Below are 25,511 nucleotides of genomic sequence, written 5' to 3'. Positions count from 1 at the left end.
TCTTTCAGCAGTACTCTTCAAGAACACTATTTAGATAAATGTGTTGAATTAACTACACTATTGTTCAAAAGTTTGGGGTCAATAATAATAATTTTATTCAGCAAGGATGCATTAAATTGATAAAAAATGGCAGGCTTTTTCATTTCAAATAAATGCTGTTCTTTTGAACTTTCTGTTCATCAAAGAATCCTATAAAAATGTTTTGTTGTGGTTTTCACAAAAAATATTAAGCAGAACAAGTGTGTTCAGCATTGATAATAAGAAAAATGTTTCTTGAGCATCAAATCAGCAAATTAGAACGATTTCTGAAGGATTATGTTACACTGAAAACTATGGCTGCTGAAAATTCAGCTTTGCCCTTGCAGGAATAAATTACATTTTAAAATACATTAAAGTAGAAAATGTATTTTAAATTGTAATAATATTTTACAATATTACTGTTTTATTGTAGTTTATATCAACTAAATGCAGCCTTGTTAAACATAAGAGACTTCTTTCAAAAACACCCCAACATTTTGAACGGCAGTGTATGTGTTTAGTCTAAAATACACTATATTGCCAAAAGTATTGGGACACCCCTCCAAATCATTGAATTCAGGTGTTCCAATCACTTCCATGGCCACAGGTGTATAAAATCAATCACCTAGGCATGCAGACTGCTTCTACAAACGTTTGTGAAAGAATGGGTCGCTCTCAGGAGCTCAGTAAATTCAAGTGTGCTACCGTGATAGGTTGCCACCTGTGCATTCATGTATTTTTTTTTCACTACTAAATATTCCACGGTCAGCTGTTAGTGGTATTATAACAAAGTGGAAGCAATTGGGAACAACAGCAACTCAGCCACAAAGTGGTAGTCCACGTAAAATCACAGAGCTGGGTCAGCTCATGCTGAGGTGCACAGTGCGCAGAAGTCGCCAACTTTCTGCAGAGTCAATAGCTACAGACCTCCAAACTTCATGTGTCTTTCAGATTAGCTGAAGAACAGTGTGTAGAGAGCTTCATGGAATGGGTTTCCATGGCCGAGCAGCTGCATCCAAGCCTCACATCACCAAGTGCAATGCAAAGCGTCGGATGCAGTGGTGTAAAGCACATCGCCACTGGATTCTAGAGCAGTGGAGACGTGTTCTCTGGAGCGACGAATCGTGCTTCTCTGTCTGGAAATCACTTTGCACACTCCTAGACCTTGTGAAAAGCCTTACTAGAAGAGTTGAAGCTGTAATAGCTGCAAAGGGTGGGCCAACTCTATATTAAACCCTACGGATAATGGCATGTCATCAAAGTTTATGTGCACGTAAAGGCATGTGTCCCAAAACTTTTGGCAATGTAGTTACCACTCCTTTGAGGAGTTGTTTTCATATAACTAATATCTTGGCATGTTTGTTCAATTCCTGTTATTGCAATGGGGATGCAATACTATGATGATGTAATTGTTAAAATGTTTGAATAAAATGATACCCGCCTTCCGTATTATGTTAAAGGAATTTCACCCCTGACGTACACCTCTGGGTTCTGTGCTAGTCAGCGGGTCATTGCTTTGCCAGGCTGACATGGTCAGCCAGTCCTTTTAATTTGTTCTCATCCTGTCCTCCTTGCCAGAGCACTGGGGCCTGTAATGAGGTAATGACGCTCGCTGCGCCTCCCTCAAGGCCATGGCTTCTCTCCACCACAAATGTGTTTAATATCATAAGGGACCTGCTAGAACCAACAGACTCTTTTCCAAAAAACCCACTAGTTGCCTAGCTCTGGTTCTGAGCAAACCATGGGTACATCTGTAATTTAATTTAGCTGAATGCTCCAACTCACTCATTCCCATCATTTTGTCTTTCAAATCATTTCATCTATCAAATAATTTCAGGTTTATTTTATTTTGGATGTGACCAAAAGTAATGAGGACTAAGTGGCAGAGTCGTTTAATTTTTTCCCACGTTTTGACCTTTGTCTGTTGATTTACAGACAGGTTGTGAGGTTGTTTTTGAACTGTTGATTATTTCTCATCCATATTTATTTATTTATTTATTTTTTGAGGAACCACTTATTCCATTGCATCCACAAAGAGTGGCTGTAGATTTTAACCAGGCTGTTTCATGGTCATGACTGTATTTTGCTCAAAGTCAAGCTTGAAGTTTCTTAGATTAGAGTAATGTTCTGGCTAGTGCATTAGGTTGAGACCCAGTACCGGTCATTTCCTGATGTGTGACATTCCTGTGTCCTCTGCATCCAGTTTATTCCAGTCTTGGCAGCCATTTTTGTCTCCTTTTGTTACTGTTCCTTTCATGCAAGCTGTATGTGACTAATGGATGGCGAGAGGAAAGCAAGTTGGAGGGGGATGTAGAGATGAGTCTGTTTTTTTTTACACACAGTTATTGGAGTTGAATCAAGGGACACATTAAAGGGACAGCATTAATTAAAGACATTTTTAACATAAATGGAAGATGAGAAGAATAACGGGAGGGATTAATCACCCTATGCGCTCTTAGTTTGCCATTTTAATCATGCCGATTTGCCACACACGGGACTTTTTAACACGGGAGGTTTAGTGCCGGAAAGACAACTCCGGTGAGACCTTGTGGCTTGCTGTTTTCACTGTTTTTGCTACTTTGGAAGCAAACAACAGCTTAAGAGGCCTCAAAGGACAAAAACACATGTTCCAACACTTCTTTCAGCCATTTACTGAAGAATGAAAGTATTGTTTTGTTTACACACCCCCAAAAAATCTGCCATTTGTGTCTTGTCATCCCAAACTGTCAAAAATGATATATTTTCAATGATGGGTGAACTGGGAGAATTTACCAGTTTGCAGTCAGTGTTTTGGTTAACTAGAAATAAAACTATTAAAAAATATTTTGGCAGGATTGGCGATTTGTTCTAGGAACATTATTGTCATGCTGGTTGAAAGTCTGTTCACATCCTGATAGTAATCACTAAGGTCTCATTTTAAATGGTCTAAATGTATTTATATGTATATTAAGGTGACCAGGGGCCCGTTTCAGAAAGGAGGTTAAGTGTAAACTCTGAGTATGTTAACCCTGAAATGAGGGAATCTCTGGGTTTTCTGTTTCAGAATGGGAGGTATGTCAAACCTGAGAAAGCAGGGTAAGTCAAGCCCATTTCTGAAAGAGAGGTAACTTCTACTCAGAGTCAGTTACCATGGTAACTTACTCTGTGAACCTAACCTGGTCGGGAGCAGGTTTTCTTCAGTAAACCCAGGGTTTCCTTCGGTCTCCTCCCCCTTTTTGAAGTGCAAGTGATGTTTAAATAGTTCACTCATTCATTCACACTGCAAAAATAGTATTTTTCATCCTATTTCAATTACAAATATCCAAAAATTATTAAATCAAGATGGATTTTCTATATAAGAAAATTATATAAGATATTTAGTCTTGTTTTCTGGGGGATCTAAATTAAGTGCATTTTACTTAGGTAAAATTATCAATATCTGCCAGTGTGATAATAAAAATAATCTTAATGCAAACAGATAGTGTCGGAGTGTCTACCCAGGTGAAAAAAGTGCTTTATGTTTGTACATATTCATTATATATTAATCTTATATTTGGAATGCATCATAAGTCTATTTTAAAAGTGTTTGAAAGATGGGTTCAAGTGTACTACAAGTGGTAACTAAATACATTTATTTAAAATACAGAGATAGTATGTTAAAAGCACATTTTAGTTCAAATTTATGGTGTCCCAAAATAGCACAGTTGAGTACACTTAGATGTTCTTAAGATTATCTTAAGAAGTACTAAAGTACAGCTTTTAGTATATTAAGTACAAAATAAGTGCACGAAAATAGAGCACTTTAAGTACATTATGGAAATGTACTGTGTACTAAAATAAAGTTTATTCTACTGCACTTTTTTTCACCTGGAGGTAAATGTACTTATAACTAGTACATTACCAATATATTTGTAAGAAAATCAATGTCATTTAAACTTAGGATTACTGTATAAAAGTCTACTAAGATTGAACAAATTTTAAAGCATTGAAAGCACACTTTTAACAAATACACTAATAAAACTCCTCTGTATATTTTTATTTCATTGCACTAAAAATCAATTTAAATAGTAGTGGTATTTAATATACTTTTCCAAGTGCAGTGAAGTACTACTGAAGTACAAATATACATTGAATCAGTGTATTTTTAGTGTATAACTTTGACACTATTATTTAGCACCAAAATAAGAATGTACTACAAATGTACTTGCTTGTATTTAAGAATTTTTTTAATGCACTCAAGTATACTTTTTTTTTTTTCACCTGGGTACTACTAAATGCAAATTTACAGTAACTCCGCCCACCAATGTCACACCAGGTTAAAATTAACCCATGTTCTTGTGGCTGCAGTGGTGTAGGCAGTAGTGTGTTTGGTGCGGACAATTAACTTGTGATGTGATTAACTGGGTTTGAATCTGCCTTTTGCCGAGCTTGTATTTTCCCTTTTCCCATCACATATCACATCAGAAATGCATTTATTTTCAATAAAAATGTAGAAAATTTTCTAAAAGTGTAAGTAAATTGCTTAACAAGTGTTTAATAACGATAAAATCATTTACACTCTTATTATAGCATCCTGCATTATTTTTTTCCTTTTCTTTTTTTGCATGTGGGATACCATGAAAATAAATATTAGTTCAGTAACTTACCATTCTATAAGTTTTCACCTTTGATATTATAGCAGTTATAAGAATTAAACTTGCATTGACTCAGAAGTATGCGGATGTCCTTTTGTCAAGTGCTGTTGCCATGGTGAATCGTAATATCGGAGCTCCATTGATGATGGCTTTTCATAGTCGTGGTGCATGCGCTTAACTCCGAGTCAACCTACTCATAGTCGATTGAACTAACTGAATTCAGCTGTTCTGAAACTGAAAACTCAGAGTTTCCCATCTCAGAGTAAGTCAACTCAAAGTTCAAGTTTCAACTCAGAGTTGGTTGAACCTCCTTATTGAAACGGGCCCCAGATTTCTCATTGTGGAATATGGGAAGGGTGAGCAAAGGGTGGGCAATAACACATGAAAAACACATTTATTCACTATATATATATATATATATATATATATATCTATATATATATATATATATATATATATATATATATATATATATATATATAATTTTTTTTAATATATATATATAATTATTGTTATATTTTTTTTTTTTCCAGATACAGTGGTTTTTTTTTTTTTTTTTTTTTTACCATGTATATATTGTTTAACTTATTTAGTTTTTTGATTAACATTAATGACAGAAAAATATTTAATTAGGATACTGTCCCTTTAAGACCGAATTCATGGATGTAATTTACTGACACATATCCAGTTTTCACCCACCTGTTTATGTCCACTTGAGCCATAACCGACTGTATTTACATGAGATACTCCACACGATGGACATTTTGGCAACTATGTGTGCATTTGACCATTCGGGCACAAGGAGAACTGATCGCATGCTGTCTGTTGTGTTTTATGTGTGATCTGAAGGGTGTAGGTGATGACAAACAGCTTTTAATGTGTGTGGGCATGTGCGTAGGAGTGTGTGTGTTTGGTCATGTGTCACATTAGAGTGGATGGAGTGCATCTCTAGATGAGTGTAATTGTTGCAATGAGACAGGCTTCTGCTTTGGTTTGTGTGTAAGTGTGTGTGTCTATTAACCGCAAATCATTAAAGCTCTCTGTATGACGCTGGTGCATCAAGGCAGGCAGGATGACTTCATTAGCGCTCCCTTCATGTGCACCATGGCAATGAACCCCCCCGTTTGGTACTCTGATATGCGCGTCCTTGTTGGTCATGTGCCTTCGGACAGCTTCACATCAAATGTCTAATGCTGTGACCTTTTGACCATTTCTATTCTGATCAAGCATGATGTGGGGACATAATGTGAGCAAAGGAAGGTAAAAGTGTGGCGAGTAATATAGAGAGACATGACAGACGCCAACACTGACTCAGGAAATGATCTATGACTAATTGATAGCAGAAGGGCTTTGTGGCTACACTCATTTTTCTACATTAGGGGAGTCAATTGCGGTTGAAATTCCTGAAAAAAAACAACTTTTTGGGGCTTTTAATCTCTCTAAAACTTGAGCAGGACATTGAATTATAGAGATTTAGTTTCATAACTTATCTCTTTAGGCCATCTCCAGAGGAACATTTTGTTTCTCAGAGGTTTCAAAGCTCATTTATTATATGTGCAAAGTGTATAATTTCTTTGCCACTAGCGTCAACAAACGGGACTTTTCAAACATAGTTCTTAGCATAAAAGTCAGTTTTTTTTCACGGTTACTTAGGAAAAATAAAAATAGACACAAAAATGATATTTTTTTTAAAGGATGCATTAAATTGAACAGAAGTGACAGAAAATACTTATATGCATCATGATTTCCACCATAATATTAAGCAGCACAACATTATTCAACATTGATAATAAAGTATTTTTTTCTTGAGCCCAAAATCAACAATGATTTCTGAAGGATCATGTGACCCTGAAGACTGGAGTAATGGATGCTGAAAATTCAGCTTTGCCATGACAGGAATATAATTCATTTTAAAATATATCAAAATAGAAAACATTTATTTTAAATAGTAATAATATTTCACAATATTACTGTTTTTACAGTTTTTTGGATAACATAAAATGTAACCTACACCACATTTTTGAACGGTAGTGCACAATATGAGTTGATTGATATTAAATGAACAATACAGATCATTTGTTCATGGTAGAAGATAGTAAATGTTTCATATTGAAAACTCTGTTAAATGACTTTTGATATCTTTGCAAATCTTAGCATAGCATGTGAAATTCTTGAAACTTATTGATCTATTCTGAAACTTTAGGGCCCTGTAAAACTTTCTGAAACTTTTGGGGTGAAGTGTTAACAAATTGATCATACCGAATACAATTATAAATGGGGTCCAAATTGTTTTGCGCTTTGATTACTGAAATCACGTTTAGTAGTCAGAAATGCACGTCACAACATTGCAAATGCATCCTGATGTGATTCAGACAACATCTTCTGACCTAACATGCAATCATTCCTCCAAAACAAGGGTTTCAACTTTTCAGATTAGTTCAGCTTCAGAAGAAAACATTCTGTCTGAGAGCAACGTTCAGAAAGTGCATAAATACTATATATATGCACAAGTTTTCACAGGGCAACTCAGCAACTTTTTCTAATGTTACCTTTCATGTAGTGTGTAATATAGCTGTTTGAGGGGCCGTTCACATATCTTCCTTTCCACAAGCGCTTGCGCTCCCGTGGTGTCTGTCGTTGCTATGCAACCATGAACTGCGCTCTCCACAATGACGAGGAAGTATCAGCAAAGGCCCTTGCATTAGCTTTACTACTAGATGTATTCATGGAGATGAGAGATAAAAACCACCCTCTACAGCTACGATCAGCTGTTCGTCTGAGCTTTCTGTGTTGTTATGGAAAGGCTGAAGTTGATTGGTTGGTTCTTGTCACATGGCCTGCGGAGCGATTGCGGCATTCTGAAAAGTTGAGAATTTTTCATCTCGATGCGCCTGGAAAATGCACCGCATGACTGTTGCGACCGCGTCGCTTTTTATTCGTTTTGGCCATTCATTTACATGACAGCTGCGTTTTGGTGGTCTGAAAATGCAAACTTTTGAAAACAGGTTTCAAAGTGCACGTTTTTGAAAACAGTCTCCGTGTAAACAACAAAAACTAATATCTGTGAAAATGTCATGCACATGTGCATTACACATGCAGCCTATAGTGTTTCATCGCCATCTAATGGACTTCCAGCAGAATACAGTGTTTTTAGTCATTTTCACAGATTCATATGAATGGGGATCGTTTTGACAATAGTGTCGTCTGTACGCGGAAAACTCAAAGGAAAAACTTCTCCGTTTTAAGCATATCGTTGTCGTGTAAACTTACCCTTATGCTATAAGCTGTAGACCAATCACAACAGACTGGGCCATCTGACCAATCAGAGCAGAAAAGATTCTCTGAAAGGAGGGGTTGAGAGAATGAATATTTTATTGAACCCTTTCAGACACTGTGAGAAAAGAGGTGATCCTGCAAAATTGAAGTGTTTTTTTTTTTATAACCTTGGATGCATGTAAACCTATTGTAGCATGATAGGGGCACTTTAAATCTCTATTTGCTGTCCATTTAAACAACTTAGACATTAAAGACATTAATGAGATTTTTTACAACAGGTTGTCTTGACTCTTGTAATGGTGTTCAGTTCATAAGATCATCATTTGTCGACAGGTGTACCGCTTGTAACATCTTCCAGATACATTTCCCTTTGGATTCTGCTTATGCTTGTTCTCTAGCCTTAGAGGTCTCAGTTGCTCTGTTGAGGTCGTGGGTCACTGTGTGCCCGAGGCTGATTGACAGCTCTCCTCTGACACTGGATGATCATCTGAGAGGGATAAGTCTCTTTCAAGATGTGTGAAAAACTCAATTCCAGCACCGTGTGCACTGTGCAACCATAATTACATCACGGCACCCCTGCTGAGGGTGAGAAGTCTCCCTCACGCTCTCCCTCTCCAACACTGTCTTTCCCGCTTCTACTTTTTCATCTTGTCTTTCAGTTTGTAGCACTGGTGTGAGTTTGGCAGCTCATTCAGTTGAGTGCCACAAAAGCCAGCTGCCCTTCACCTGTGTAGCGGAGAAAATCAGCAGCTGTCAATCACGTGTGCATTAGTTATGAGCTGCAGTCACAGAGATGGCTTTCATAAACATTCAGCTCCTAAATACTTAATTCTGGTTCATCATCTGACTGCAATTCTTTGTTAAAACAGCCATATATGCTTATTCTGACTTCTATTGTGTCCATTCTCATTTTTTACCGCGCCAAATCTACCCGTAGCTTATTGAAATTTTTGTTTTAGCTTGTGGGACTGCAAAGGAGGAGTTGATTGCCAATTCCTCATGACAGCATCTATTTTTGTGTATGTATGTGTTATTGTGTATATGTCTTTGTGTTTTCATATGAGGGTGTTTCTCTTTGACCAATAGCAGATATCGTTCCCAGCCATATTTCCTGTGCCCAAGCCTGTTGCCCTCATGTAGAGATACATTTTGTCATTGATAAGCGGGATATTAAAAATCTCTTCTTCTTGCTGGCAGCCACCATGCTACATTCAAATTAATAATGGCCTTTTCCTACTAGTCTCTCTCCAAACCACAGGCAATCGGAGTCTTATCTTATAAGTCCTATAAGATGAGTGTTTTGAAAGCATAATAAAGTGTAATCTTATAAGTCATATATCTGTCATCTTTTACAATAGTAAACTAGTATATATCGCCATGTATCCCATACTTACAGGTTTTATACTTTTCCTATTATGAAACTTGTAAATGATATACACAAGTAAAGGGGACTTATTATGCCCCTTTTTACAAGATGTAATATAAATCTCAGGAGTCCCCAGAATGTGTCTTTGAAATTTCAGCCTAAAATCATTTATCATTAGATGATTTATGATAGCAATTTGCCCCTATCTGGGTGTTAGCAAAAACATGCCATTTTCTTGTGTGTACCTTTAAATGCAAATTAGCTGCTGATTCCTGCCCCCTTCCCAGAAGAGGGCGGAGCCTTTACAGCTGAAGAATCTCACACAGCCAAAATGTCAGTAATTGTCAATAGTGAGTTCAGCCTTATATGTTCAAACCGGAGTCAGACACGGATGAAGAGAGTCAGGAAGAAGTTACACTGTTTAGAATGCAACAGGACATTCCTGAATGGTTAGTTGATTAATTTATGTAATCAGGGCTCTACGGTAACATTTTTCTTTAGGAGCACTTGTGCTCCTAATGAAAAAATTTTAGGAGCACAGTCAAAAAGTTAGGGGCACGTTCTGTTCAATAACTTTCCCATGACAGGGTGATATTTGCCCCTTTAAATTAATTTCCTGGGGCATTTGTACCATTATAAGAGCAATTCTTCTAATTATTAAATGTATGCATCATATTTAATAAATTTCTTAAATTAAAGTAGAACATTTGTTTTTAAAATGTTAAAAAATAAACTCAGTTAGAACAATAAGACCCAATCAGACTGTTACCAATCAAAAGAAATCCTCAAAAAATCCATCTTTGCACTGCAGAAGGGGCACAGAAGCTCCATCTGAAGTGGTATTATTTAGACATTTACATTGACTGCTTAATGCAGCTCACTGGTAAATAATGTTGTACGATTGTTTTTAAATATAATTTTTTTTAATTTAGAAAAAAAAAATCTTTAAAAGTGTTTTTACTGAAAATCTTAAAATCTATGTGAAGTGTAAATATGAAAATAAAACAGCCAGTAGGTGGCGGTAAATCTTAATGTGCGAGTCATTCATTCAGTCGTTCAAAACGTAGCTTTGTTTGAAACTGTTTTCACGAAATAGAGCTAAAACAGACCGTAGGCCTATTAAATCACCGAATATCAGCTTGTTTATTGGTCTTCAAATCAGATCAGTAAGTATCACATTTTCAATCATGCCAATACTCGGAGAAACAGGAGTGTACTCGTGTGATGTTACTTTACTTACATATTGCTGAGATCGACAGAGTTACCGGTGTTCAGCTGCAACACCGGTTACATCACTTCAACACTTCACTTGCCCACCATGACCGCAGCACCGCCACCCATCGTCGTTTTGATTTTATTATTATTTTTTTTTATAGTAATAATAATCATTTCGTTTAGTAAGAAAATAGACAGTTAAAATGGAGCGCATCTGCTCAATTCAGTGAAAAGCAGGAGTCAGATTTCAATTCACTTCACCCATTTCGCCTCATTTTTCGGAATGACAAGACGAGGGAGGAAAATTTGGTTGACAAGCGAAATGTAAAAGTGCACATTTAAGCAGGTTTGTCATTGTACTGTTTTGTTGTTGTGTTTTTCATTAAGAAACCCCTCCCACCATTCAAGCAATTGCCGCCTTTGAATTGCCGCTACTTTAAAAGTGAAAGTAATATTTGCGCACGGGTATTCATAACGGGCGTGTTTTTTTTAAATCAATTTTTGCATATTTGCCCCAAGCCCCCGTTAATTTTCAACCTTGATTATGATAACTGACACCAAATGTAGTATTTACATTTAATTTGACTGCAAAGAAAAAACAGCATGCGACGGTCTGGTAAGTGCGCGTGGCTGCGTCACACTGGTTGCCCCTTGTAAACTATTTTTGAAGTGTCTGCAGCGCACGTCTTTTGCACTTGCTCTGCTCTCCTCTGCTTACTGAAGCAAAGTCTTTGAATTACTGCATCAAAAGCAACTGATAGCAGTACGAAACATAAATGTTGTTCAGTTTAGATGCATTTAGGGAGTTTTTAATTCCGATTGTAGATCTATTCATGATAATTGATCTGATCATTCGCACCAGTGCGCCTAAATATTTTTCACAGTCGCACGCAGTTATTTTTAGGAGCAAATGCGAGTGAAATGCTCGCACTGTAGAGCCCTGGTAATTGTTGTGGAGTTAAAGCTGCAGTCCGCAACTTTTTTTGGTTAAAAATTATCCAAAATTAACTTTTGAGCAAGTACATAACCAGCCAGTGTTGAAAACTATCTAATTATCTTGTCTGGATTCACGACGGTTAGCTTGTAATAATGTTTTATAATAAGAGCGAACTGGTGGATTTCCACGATAAATTCAAGCATGCAGCAGTTCCTCTGTGTGTCATTACGTCACGTCCGTAAAACAGAAAGGAGTCCCGTCGAGAGGCTCAGTTAAATCATGTGAGGAAGCTGCCAGTAGCGGCACGTTTATAGCATTTTCTCACAGCAGCTGAAATAATTAAACTTATCATTTTGATGGAGGATTGTAATCCAGAAAGGTCCAAATGACAATCATCAGTGCCAACTGGAGATTCACCAGTAGTCAAAAAGCAAAAGACTTCGGGCTGTGGAGTGGATACAGAAATTGAAATCTACAGGTAACGCTAATACAGACCAAATACACAGTCACGCAGTGCTGATGTTGTTAACATTAACAATTTGAGAACAATATAACAGTAATAATAATTTGCACGGTTTGACATGATCCGAGCTAAACGATCGTTAGATTTAATCATCATTGGCAGCATGATTTATTGTAGGCTAATGCTTTTTTCCTCAGTTGGTCAAAACAAAAGTGGCAGAAATGTTACTTGGTCATACTTTCAAGATGTAGAATCTGTGATTCTGAAGTTCAGTATCCACACCGGTGCGGTGACTGACAGCAAGCATTAGATTCATCCGCGCTGACGAGCCATGCCGAGGCACAACGCACGTACAGATAACTGTTCCGCATATGACTGCAATTGCAGGTTTCAAACAGAGATGGCGACAAAGAGGAAAAACTGCGGACAGCAGCTTTAACTTTATTCAACTTATCAATTAGCATGTTCCGTCATGATCATCTATAAGCTGTTGTACAGGTGCTCATGTGCGAACTGTATTAGGATGCCTACAGAGCCAGAGAATATATGCTGCATGGAGATATAACAGGAATAATTTTGTATTACAGTTGTAATTTATATAATCATCTTTAGCCACATTAGCCGTACAGCATGCTAATTAGCACATTCAGGAACATGATTTGGAAACATACTGGATATGAAGTTTGAGCACGAACGGTTGGTATCAGAATCAACTTTAGTGTTGAACAGACCCTCATTTGTGAAGCAGTAGTACAGTAAAAGAGTTTTTAAGATTTTACCTAACTTCATTGCCTTCATAAATGAAATTCATCCACTGTGGCTCAGATGCCAAGAGTCTATGGAGACTCTTATGTTCATTGGTACGTCCAAAAACAGAACATTTGTAATGTTTATGCGGTGCAAATATGCTATAGCAAGGATATAAACATTGCGGACTATCTGCAGCTCATCCAGGGTGGGATCTATGCTAATAGGGTAGATTGTCACCAGTCATGGGCGGAGCTTGTCCCTACTGAGACGTCACAGCAGGTGGAAATCTGGAACATCTTATTTTCATCTTATTTTATTTATGGGGATTATAAAAAAACGGAGTGGGTGGATTTTTACAATTATAGGCTGGTTGTTTACAGACACTGTGGACAGTAGACACACATCTGTGTTCAAACCATGTAAATGTGAATTTTGCATTATAAGGTCCCCTTTAAAGTTGGCAGGAAATAGAAGTTGCGATTGTCTTGTCTTCCCTTTTTTGACGTATGTCCAAATGAAACAGCTTCTCGAATAAGAAAATATGTAGGGTGGGACTTGATTTTGCCGAGCCGGAATTGATGGGATGTTTTTTTTTTTTTTTTTTTCTCAGAAACTTACTGACTTCTCAGAGAATCTACTTTGAATTTACTTTTGGTGAAATATCACCATGCATATATACACAATTTTAGGTATAAAGTAAGAATCTTGTTTGGTTTTAAAACATATGTTTCCTTATGTGAATGTCTGTAATGTTTGGGTTTGACAGCAGCAGTGAAAATAATCGTGACATGCTGATTATGTGGCATTAAGTACTTTTAACAATGTTACACATTTACTACATATTTTGAATGTTTGCATTAAATGAGATTTTCTGTTTTTCTCATGCATTGGTTTTTCATAATGTGTCGGTAGCCCTTGACTTGTATTGCATATGAAGCATGGTCACTGTGATTTTGCCAAGTAAGACATGTTCCTGGATCAACATATTTTGTTGATCCTGGAACAACATTCCTATCCGAAAATTTTGTCCTAACCTTTTCCCAACACCTAAACCTAACCATACCCATAACTTATCCCTAAAATCAGAGGGAAATGATAGTTGAATAACACTGTTGTGGAAGCACCTAACCCAGGTTGTAAACTAGACATAAATGGTAAACTTGTCCCTCAAATCTGATTGGTTGATTGGAATGTTGTTCCAGGATCCACAAAGATGTTGATCCAGGAACATGTTGTATTTGGTGAAATCACGTTCACCAGGAAGGGTCTCTGAGCTCAAACTCTGACTGCATTGCTCCAGCAGAGGGCGCTGTTGTTCCCACACTCCATTACATGCTCCTGAAAAGGTCAACTTTATTTAAAAAAAAAAGAATGTTGAAAACTTTGCTTACTCTTCCTCCTTGTCTAACTTTCTCCCTCTCCTCCTCTTTGTTTGGGTAGTGAGTTAGATTGCGGGGGTGTTGCGGCAGCTCTATCATATTTAATGGGGCATGTCTGCTCAGCCTCACAGCACTCTGCATGATTCCTCCACCCCAACCCTCTGCTGCTATCCTCTCTTCCCTTTTCACAGACATCCATCTTTCTTTCAATCTCTCATCCTCCTATTCTTTCAGGTCTTATGAGCAAATCAGATCATATGTCAGTGAAGAAAGATGCTCTTCTGCCAAACATAAGAACTGTAACTTTTATGTAAGCTTACCCAGTTCGCCTGCTGCGAGTTGATGATTGTGATTTAATGGGAAGATCTTTTTCACAACCACATTTGCACAAATACAGTGTGCGGCTCGTTCCACTCCAGTGCTCCTGAGGACACACGGGCTCATGTGCATTACGCCAGCCAGGCACATTGCCTTGGCAACATCTAATGGCTATCATCTCGGTGGTGTCACTGTGATGATGGGATTAGATTAGATTAGGTTATGCTGATTTTCCAGAACATAAACACACAACACTGAAAGCTGACAGTGCTTCAGAGGGGTTTCTTGTGATTGCTACCTTACATGAGTCACTGACCTAAAAGCTGTTTGATACAGTGTGAGATGAGAATTAAAGACTTTTTCTTTTTTTTTGGGGTGTGTGAAAAAAAGAGAATTAAATTTATAGAGTGACACCTGTGATATCTTTGTAGATTTCTAATACTCTTGTTTTGGTATTTTAGGGACCAAAAAACAGTAAAATGTGAAATAATTAATGCATAAAACAATTAATAAATAAAAATATGAATATAATAATTTGAACCATGACAGTTATTATTATTATTACTTATCAAGTAAATGTAGTATATAATTTAATTTAAATAATATTATATACATTATCTTTATCTTTATATTGTTAATAAACCTTTAAATACAATATTTAATGATAAATACATAAAATAACAAATTACAAAAAACAAAAAGTGAATATTATAAAGTAGGATAATTGTAATTAAATTAAATTGTAACGACTGAAATATTAGTATTATTATTCATCACTAATTATCAAATACAAATTGTACATAAAACCTTTAAATTCAATATTTAGTGATTATTTAAATAATTAATAAATTACAAATTAAAATGAAAAAGTAAAATGAACATTTATAAAATGTGCTAATTAATATATATATATATATATATATGACAAAATAATATTATTTATATTGTTTATATTGAAATAGTTGTGTTTAAATTTTATGATTATTTCTATCAACGATGTAAACAAATATCCAATAATTTAAAAATCTAACAATCTGTATTGATTGGCCACTGATCTGAGCTAAACAATGTCTAGCTGGTCCCTGGTCTCTATTGACTTTTGCATGTTTGTGTTTGTGACAGGATTTTAACCACAGTGGGCTCACAGTTTGACTTAAGAACGTTGCGGGCCGTCAGAGTGCTGAGACCCCTCAAACTGGTGTCAGGAATCCCAAGTAAGTGTTTGGCAGTACAAAGCACTTCAATTTAACACTTTGTTCAGATATTCAGACATTACAAATAGGTAGTAATGATAAAGTGACACAATTTTTCCAAATCTAACCAAATCTGGTTCTCTCTTTAGGTCTTCAAGTAGTATTAAAATCCATTATGAAGGCCATGGTTCCCCTTCTTCAGATTGGACTGTTGCTCTTCTTTGCCATCGTTATGTTTGCCATCATCGGTGTAGAGTTCTACATGGGAAAGTTCCACCTCACCTGCTTTAATAACGAAACAGGTTAGTCTACTTCCTGTGTTTTTTTTTGTTTTTTTTCTTCTTTTTATGGAAATCAAATTTCCTAACAGAATATGATGACGCAAAGCTTCTTTTGAGAGGAACCATGAAATAAATCTTACAGCCACTGTGGTCAGAGATGTTTCAAAGCACAACATTTCAAAACATCCCTTTATAGCGCACATGAAACAACAAATTCAGGTTGTCCAAGGAAAGCAGCTCCTTATCAGATTATATTGAAGAATGTAGATAATAAAGACACAGCAGAAAGAACCCAGCACTAGCATTACAAAAAATAAACAAAATGTGAACACACCTTTCACACAGAATTTTTCTTACTTGCTACACTAAAGCTAGACAAAACCTGTTTTGATCAGAGGTCCTCTCAGGCTCTTCCTTTTGTTAATGCAAATTTCATCCACCTTCCTTCCTATACACTGACTGACATATCCAAAAAACTGTTGTTTCCTGCGCTGCTAGGTACTGAATGTGGGTGAGAGAGACATGACACACCTTTCTGTTTTTTATCTCTCTTTCTGTCATTAGTGTTTCATTTTGCTTTGATTGTGTAAGTATATTGAAGTTTTTTCCACTCAAACCAGTTAAGCATAAGCTTCATCCTGCAGCCAATTTACATCCAACTGCAGCTCAATTACACAGTTACCTGTCAAGAAAAATTCTTAAGTGTACTTAAAAAAAAAATCACACCACAATAGATATTGGAATTAGAGGTGAGAGGAAAAATAAATGTATTTTAATAATATCTTAGGCTTAAAGGGATAGTTCACCCAAAAATGAACATTTTGTCATTAATTACTCACCCTCATGTTGTTCTAAACCTGTAAGACTTTAGTTGATTTCGGAACACAAATGAAGATCTTTTCGATGAAATCTGAGAGCTTTCTGTCCCTTCATTGACAGCTACGCAACTACCACTTTGACGCTTCAAAAAGAGACTGTAAAGGTAATCCATATGAATCAAGCGATTTAGTCCAAATTTTCTAAAGAGAGACTCAATCTCTTTATATGAGGAATAGATTACACAATTACAACATAATTGCACAATTACAACATAAATGGCATCTATTTAATTTTTAAACAAAATGTATCCTTTATAATATCACATTTAATATTTTTCTCAAAAGCCCAGAAAGCAAATGATTTTCTATTGTATTCTCACAGCACGGCTCTTGAAGATGAAGACATAAGCTCTGCTATTGCAGCTGGGGGCTGTGATTGTGTGTGTTTGTGTGTTCATGTTTGTGTATTTATGTACTATATTTTGGTGTCCATGGTGTGAGGGATCTTGACAGGTCGTTAATGTAATATGTGTGTGAGAGTTATTTCAGTTGGACACAGTGCGTGTAATTAGCTCGTGTTGGTAATGAGGTTTCCAATAAGAAGCTGAGCTGCTAACATGTGCTCAGCTGCTGCCTGCTTCACCCCTCAATCAGCAACATCAGCAGGTGCTATGCCTCAGAGAAAAACTGTGTGTGTGTGTTTGCTATTTAAATATTTAATGATTGCTGATATACAGTAGGCCTACGTACATTAGTGTTGTACCTACTGCACCTTTTCTGTAGTATCGATACACCAATACTAGCTGTGCATTCTCGCTCTCTTCTCTCCGGCGGTGAAGTGACACAAACCCACCTCCTTTTACTCTTCTATTTCTCTCCTGTTAAATAGTGCTTGTATTTTGCATAATTTTACACATTCTCACAGGTTTTGCGCTCACACCAAAAACGCGCTCACCACCACTGAAATATATAAGTGGTGCGCACATAAAGCCGCCTCTAAAACAGAGTACCAGAGTCACAAGTACCAAAATGAGTGACTTACTGCATTTAAACAGTCAAATACACAAAAAATTATGTCAAAAGGCCCATCTTGGCGAGTATTCAGGTATATACAGTATTCAGTATAACAGAGTCAGTTTTGGAACGTAAATAGTTGAGAAAGAAAACACATGATGTGCAAGCAACAGTATGTTGGATCCGTGCATAAGCTCTTAAAGTGACAGCAGCTAATATACCTGCTGCTGTCTTTTATGTTAATTAAAGAACAAAAGACAAAGAAAATCATTTGCTGTTCTTGACTGAATAACTAACTGTAAGCATTAAAGCATTAACTTAACCTTAAATGCATGACTGTTTCGCCAATCATTACATATTCGGGTCTTTATCGACCCGGATCTATATCTAACACGGAAGGATCTCTACCTGTCGCAATAATATAAAACTCCTCTGATATTAGAGTAACAATTACAGAAGAATAAAATAAATCATATTTTGTTACCTTTTGGAGCTTGAAAGGGCTCAGTTTGAGCAGATGTTTTATGCCATCATCACAGTCCTTGTCAGAGCTCATTTCCCAGTAAAATCAGCAAATAATGGGCTAGTTTTATGTTTGAGGTCACAGATATGAGCCAATTCGTAATCTCAAACGTATTCTCAAAACTATATAATTTTCAACATCTTCAAAATCAATATTTCGATCGCTAACAGCTTCACCAGATCCATCCTGTAACAGTTACAGTCATATTTGATTGCGTTCAGTACTTGCTCTGCAGTAAATCGTTTAGCCATTTCATGTTTTCCTTATTTCGTTTTCTGTCTGAATGAGTCTTCACTTCAGCATTGTGTATCAGACATTGCCACCTTGTGGAATAAAGGTGAATTGCACTTATTCCGTCATCTAAGGGTGTTTTCACACCTATTGATCGCTTGTTTTGTTCCGAAACAGGGACTAAATTTGTTACAATGTTGCTTTTTTTTCTTGGTTCGGTTCGCTTTCACATGGCAACATTTCAAAGCGTACCAAAATGCGTTAAGGTAAGTCACATGGGAGTAAAACTGTCCTCTTATTGGTCAGAATTTTCTCTGCGTCATCCATCAAAATAATGATTGACAAGTTCGCTCCATGAGTTTATTGTGGCTTTATTTGTAACTGTCGAGACACACACAAACACTTTATAAATGTAGCTCTCTCCCGAAGTTAATTCATATTTGCTGCGGCAAATTCAAACCCGCGCTCTTTCTCTCTCTCTCCATCTCTGGATTTCCCAGCGCTGTCTAGTAGGCGACCTGTTGTCAATGTGTCTGTCGAGAGAGACCATTTGAATTTTATAATGAAGCAGAGCGGGAATTGAGACTTCGTCGGGACAGCATTCTCGCACGGAGAAGTGTAATTACACACTAGAGGCGATCGTTGGCTTTCAGATATTGTAAATAATGTGCTCACTCACAGAATCAGACATTACTGATTTTTATATCATATTTTCCGTTATGAAAATGATATAGTTTGGTTCGTTGGTCCGTTAACTGGGTCGATTGCTTTCACATCTCAAGCGAACCGCTCCAGAGTTCGTTTGAAAGCGTACCGAGACCACCTCTTCAAGCAGGTCTCGGTACGCTTGTTTGGTCCGCTTTTGGTGCGCACCCGAGTGCGATTGCTGCTTTCCCACCTGCCCAAACGAACCGCACCAAAGGGGCAAACGAACTCTGGTACGATTCAACCGAACTAAATGAGGCAGGTGTGAAGGTGTGTGAGGCAGGCACCCTAAGATTCAATTATTGTTGTGCAGAAAAAATATACGTACACTCATACACACCTCGGGTCGTTTGCGACCCTCTACAATTTTTACAAAAAATGAATACAAAAATAGGCATTCTTTTATAATTTTATGATTTTTTTCTTGTTATATTCTTTATAATGAATTGATTGAGGAATACCAAGAAGGTTGAAGTCTAACTTTAAAAAATGAACAAGGAGGAGGGTAGTGAATGACGTCCCGGGTCACTAAAGACCCGAGGTATGCATTTAAGGGTTAATCTGTACTTAATTTTTTACAAATGAAGACTACCCAGTGTTATTTTACATTTGATTACTTTAAATTCTGTAATATTTCTTACTTGAATGCTACTGTTAGACCCACCTAAAAAACTTAAAGCGTGTTTATTTAATTTCTCTCTATTTCATTGCATTGTGCTGTTGTTTGTAATTTGCTTTATTTTATTACTGACTTTTTACTTGTCTTTTTTTTTTTTTTTTTTTAAATTAAGTTCAAAGATACAAATAAATCCTCCCTGTGATTTGTGCAAAATTACTAATTTATCAAAAAATTATAAAGGTAATAACAAAAATATCTGTATGGCAGTATATACATTGTGGCTGTTTTCCCCGTGGTATCGAAAATGGTATCGAATATCAATATTTTTCAAAGTATCGTATCGAACACTAATGTGCATGTTTCTTATTGTTTGTTTGTTTGTTCAGGAGAAAAGGTTGGTGATTACCCATGTGGTATAGAGAAATCCGCAAGAAAGTGTCCCGAAGGAACAGTATGTAAGGAGTACTGGAAAGGACCCAACTACGGCATAACAAATTTCGATAACATCCTCTTCGCTATCCTCACAGTCTTCCAGTGCATCACTATGGAAGGATGGACTGATGTACTATATCATGTGAGTTGCCATCAAAAAAAAAAAAAAAAAAAAATATATATATATATATATATATATATATATATATATATATATATATATATATATATATATATATATATATATATATATACACATATAAACATTCATGCAAAGAATGAAAATTTTGTAATTTACTCACTCCCACATCATTTTTTTATCCTTATTATTTTCTTTCTTCTATAATCCAAACATACAAGGAGATGTGAGGCTGAATGTCTGAGCAGCTCTTTTCCAAAAAACAGTAGATGGTGAATTATCATGCCAGATGGCAAAAAATAACCCATAAGACAATGGTTTCAGAGAGGCTTCTGAACCAGTATAATGGTCTAATGTTCTACAGTAAAACAAAATAACTTTGGTGAAAACCAAGCAAATATTTACATACCACAATAGTAATGTCTTATTAAAAATTAAGTCAAAAGCTAAATAAAAAAAGAATAATAATTAAGCAAAAACCTACATTTATACACAAACTGACTGCCAACCACAACTCTTATCAGAGTGTCTATTTACACCAAATAGCCCGCCTTGTTGTCAGAGGCTATTTACACTAACTCTGTCACCATTGTCTGATTGAAGAATGATGAAAGAAATCTCAGGATCAGTTGTGTGGAGTGCTAAGCGTTAACTTTAACGACCGACCTGAGTTTGAATCCACCTTTTTCCGAACTCAGGGGCTGTTTACACGGCACTGTTTTCAACTAAAAACAGAAACTTTTGAAAACAGGTTTCAAAGTGGAAGTTTTTGAAAACTATACCATTATCATATCCCTGTAAACTGCGAAAACTCGAATCTCTGAAAACGGTGATGGCATGCACATGCGTATTACGTGTTTAGTCTATCCACCTTATTTTTCAATGTGGAAATAAGGTGTTTTCTGTGAATGTGCGAGACTTCCAAGGTATTAGCCTCTACAGGAAAATAACGAGAGGAATATCAATGGGCAGTAAACTGTAAAAATAAGATGGATAGGTGGGCGCAAGGCGAGTCCTTGAAAAGAATGCGTATATGCGGTGGCATATAGTCTTTATTTACAAAGTGACATTGCCAACTACTTGTCTGGCATGTGTAATACAGTGTTTTTAGTCATTTTTGCAGATCCATGTGAATGGGGATAGTTTTGATAACGTTGTCATCTGTACAAAGAAAAAACTTTTACGTTTTGTACTACATAGGTTTTGTGTAAACAGATCCTCATTCTTCTCCATTGCATATCAGCTCACAGAGCTTCACTAAACAGCTTCACTATTTGAAATAGTAATTTAAAAAATATTCGAAAAATGGAAATGAAGTGCCTAACGGGCATTTAGTAGTGCGAATAAAGCACTTTAATCACATGTTTAATGGGTAGGGCTAGGAGTAAGTGTAGGGACAGGCTCTAGGGATAGGGACAATTAAGTCCTAAAGCTGCATCAATTTATGATTTTAATAAATATAATCATATACACTGAATATGTTATCACTGCATACTGTTTTATAAAATACTACAATACACTGAGGTGTAAATAGTATCTGCCACTATTTGCACATAGTATAAATAGCATCTCACTACTATTTACACTTAGTGTGAAGAAAATACTGCTGTTTTCACTTAATGTAAATTGGGTATAGCATTTAACGCTATTTGCGCTTAGTCCAAAGAAAATACTTTTTGTTGTGTTATTTACACATAGCATCTATCACTATTTGCACTTACTGTAGCTCTGCTGCCTAACTATCACGGCATCGCATGCACATGATAGTGGGATATCATAGGCAGCGAATAATAGGTTTCTCACTAGACAGATGTGATTTGATCATTGCATTCGAATGGCTTCCTACCTCCATATGCTGCAAAGGAAGCATTTTAACCACTAATAGCTTTGTGTGATGAACTAAAATAATGGTTTTGTTCAAGAACTGTTTCTTTTCAGAAATATAAAAACACCAAAATCAACACAAAAAAACATCAAATACCATGTGACATAAAACATATACAGTGTACAGACTGTACCATGCGTCAGCTTGTAAGATTATATTAATGCATCCGATTCTTTGATAGCAGTGCAGTCAGAACTCTAAACTGAACTAAACACATTAAACACATTACAAAAATGGCTACAGTGAGGGGGAAGATCACTCAATATTGGTCTGTTTGTCACGGAAAACTTTTTTATAAATTCAGACATGGCACACAAGTCATATATTTTTTTTTAAATCTTTAGGTCCTTTTTTGTAATTTTGGAGCTTGGCATTAATCACCATCACAAAATGGTATATAATGTAGAATAACTGAAACTTTTCCATGCATTGAAAGTATTGTAAGCTTTCCAGGAGAAAGAAAATTATACAAGTTTGGAACATGAGGTTGAATAAACAATGATATAATTTTTATTTATAGGTGAACTATCTCTTTAACCTCACCCACACACACACATAAACACACATGCATTTACAGACATGGACAGTGCGGAATGTTGATGTGGAATATTGTTTGTGTAATCTCAAAGGCTTTTCTTTGTTTCTGAATTTTTTTGTTGTGTTTTAGAACATCTGACAGTCTGTGTTCTGCTTGTCTGAGTGTTGAGCTCAGGAGACTGTCTTTCTGTAAAGGTGCTAAAATCTGTGTGCGTGCCTGCTGATGTGAATACAAAGTGGAAGAGCAGAAAGAAGTTTGCTTAGTTCAACTGTAAAGAGTTAAAACTGCAAAAAAAAAATGTTCATAATTTATGATATGCAGGAGTTTCACACTTACAGAAAACCCTACTGTGGTCATGTGATTTTACCAAAGGCCAGTCATTATAGAGATATCACATTCAGGATAAATTCTGGCATGGACTGAACTGTCTCAGTAACGCTTCCAGGGAGCGTAGTATTAACCCTGCTGAGTGACAGCAAAGACAGACTGCTGTAGTTTCACCTGCTCCCCTTCTCCTCACAGTTTACAAATGTGTACAGAGCATCAGGCTGCAAGAACATGGTGTGGGGCAGCATATGCCACGCTCTTCTCACACTACTCCTCCTCGAGACGAGAATTATGCTAAGCTGAACTCAAACTGTACACTGCCAACCTGTTCCTGTCATTTGCGGAGGGCTGCTGGTTATGCTGATACCCTCTGTCTTTCTCGCACTTTCATCCACCCACTTTCTAACACATGAGCTCTGTTCCAAAATCTAGTGATCTGCCTCACTGTCTACTCCATTCTAGCATCCTATAACCATTATGGAAACTTTTAAATGAACAATTGGAATGCTACTATTGGGTCAAACAATCATTTTTAATTACACTCAATGTTTTTCATTAATACTTGTTTTTAGTATTGAATGAAATGTAAGCTTATTTGAAGGGTTCAAAAGTAAGGCTACATTTGATAAATCCTCATCTGCGACAGGCAATTTTATTTTAAATATTATATATATTTTTATAATAGCAATTAATAATTGTTTCCATTAAATGTTAGATTTTTTAAAAAAAGAAAATTTGAAATATGTCTGTAAATTAAGCAATATTATTTTAAATATCTTACATTTTTCACAAGTATAAATTAATATTTTTTTTCAGGAAATGTTAGATTTTCTTTACAAGGAACATTTGAAATATGTCTATAAATTAAGCAATATTAATTTAAATATCTTACATTTTTCACAAGTATAAATTAATAATTGTTTTCCGGAAATGTTAGATTTTCCTTACAAGGAAAAGTTGAAATATGTCTGTAAAATAAGCATTATTAATTTAAATATCATACATTTTTGACACCTATAAATAAATAATTGTTTTCATTAAATGTTAGATTTTCCTTACAAAGAAAAGTCGAAATATGTCTCTAAATTATATAGTTATTGTAATGAGACAGTAAACTCCATGAAATTCTTATTGATGCTACCAAGATTGTCACAATTTTGACAAATCCTCTGTGTCATGCAGTTACATCATATTACCTAGCTGACAAGCTAAAAAAGTTTACTGCAGGTTTGGCAATCAACTATTACTAAAAGACAAAAACACGAACAAATGCTGCCTCTGTAGGCAACACACAAGGTTTTGGAACAGAGCACTTCTCTCATCTCTCTACACTCTTGCACGTGCAATGCAGAGTGTTCTTATGAAGTACGATAAACCATTTCTCAAAGCAACTTTAGCTCAGCGTGTGCATACAGTATGTGTGATTGATCTGATTAGCATGGGCTAAAGAGCCACATGACCTCCCAAACTGCATTGGTGGCCCCTCGGGCATTCTGCAGGGCCTTTAAAAACAACTTTTGTTCTCAGAATACTGTAAAAACACGTCTCTGGGAGACCATAGCCGGCTTCATCATTTTATTGCCAATTTGTAACTACTGGAGCTTGTAGTTAAACCGTTCCTTTAGCCCAGGGGCTTCAATCCTATTTCACAGAGACTGACTCGTTTATAAAGTAGCTCAGTGCACTTCTTAATCCCTTTGCATTGACAAGCAAAGACCTATAATTGGTGTCAAATAGAGAGTAAATCAATATAATATATATATATAAATATAAATATAAATCAATATGCGTAATATCATTGCGCCTGCTGCAGCCATGATACGGCAGCAAAGTTCCTTGATTATTACGCCTGAATGAGAGTATAGTTCCTAGCCATATCAGCCTAGAAAATCGCAACTATCATTTTCTGTCGGTCTTAGTACACGATTTAACTACAGAAGAGTCAAGTTTTAAATAGGAAAAATATCAAAACTCTTTGGTCATTTTTAAGTGCGATGCTAACGGTCTAATCAGATTCAATGAACTATGCTAAGCTATGCTAAAAGTGGTACCACCAGAACCGGAGATCGGCTGAATGGATTTGAAAACTGTAAAACTCAACTGTTTAACTCTAGGGGAGTTGGAAAATGAGCCTATTTTCAAAAAAAGTGGAGTGTTCCTTTAATATATAAAACATAGCCTAAGCAGCTCTCAGGCGCACACTTAAAGCACCTATATGCATGTTCCATATGGATTACATAATCTTATCTGAGAATATTTGTTTCCCACTTGAATTTGTTGACAATCGCTTGACATTTCAAGCTTTCTGTAGATATAATTCTGATGTCTGTGAGAAAAGTATACACTGAGTTTTGGTTTAATTTTTGGCATGCTCACAGAGATGGCAGAAAGCTGTTTGTTTTCTTTAGATGATTTACTCTTACCTGTATGATAAAAAATGACGGAGTATTTTTAGCTTTTTCTGCTGAATT

General features: G+C 36.2%; 1 protein-coding gene across 1 annotated transcript in view; it reads left to right on the top strand.

The window, feature by feature from the left end:
• The window catches only part of cacna1bb (calcium channel, voltage-dependent, N type, alpha 1B subunit, b), a 194,733-nt gene that overhangs the window by 54,233 nt on the left and 114,989 nt on the right, over window positions 1–25,511 (top strand). Inside the window, exons 4-6 of the mRNA XM_067376885.1 lie at window positions 15,458–15,549; window positions 15,678–15,830; window positions 20,106–20,293. Coding sequence (XP_067232986.1) covers window positions 15,458–15,549; window positions 15,678–15,830; window positions 20,106–20,293 — 433 coding nt within the window. The remainder of the gene's footprint in view (window positions 1–15,457; window positions 15,550–15,677; window positions 15,831–20,105; window positions 20,294–25,511) is intronic.

Source organism: Chanodichthys erythropterus, chromosome 22 (genome assembly GCF_024489055.1).
Source record: "Chanodichthys erythropterus isolate Z2021 chromosome 22, ASM2448905v1, whole genome shotgun sequence".
NCBI lineage: Eukaryota > Metazoa > Chordata > Actinopteri > Cypriniformes > Xenocyprididae > Chanodichthys > Chanodichthys erythropterus.
The sequence above is the reverse complement of the archived record's forward strand: the minus strand, read 5'-3'. Positions and strand labels throughout refer to the sequence as shown.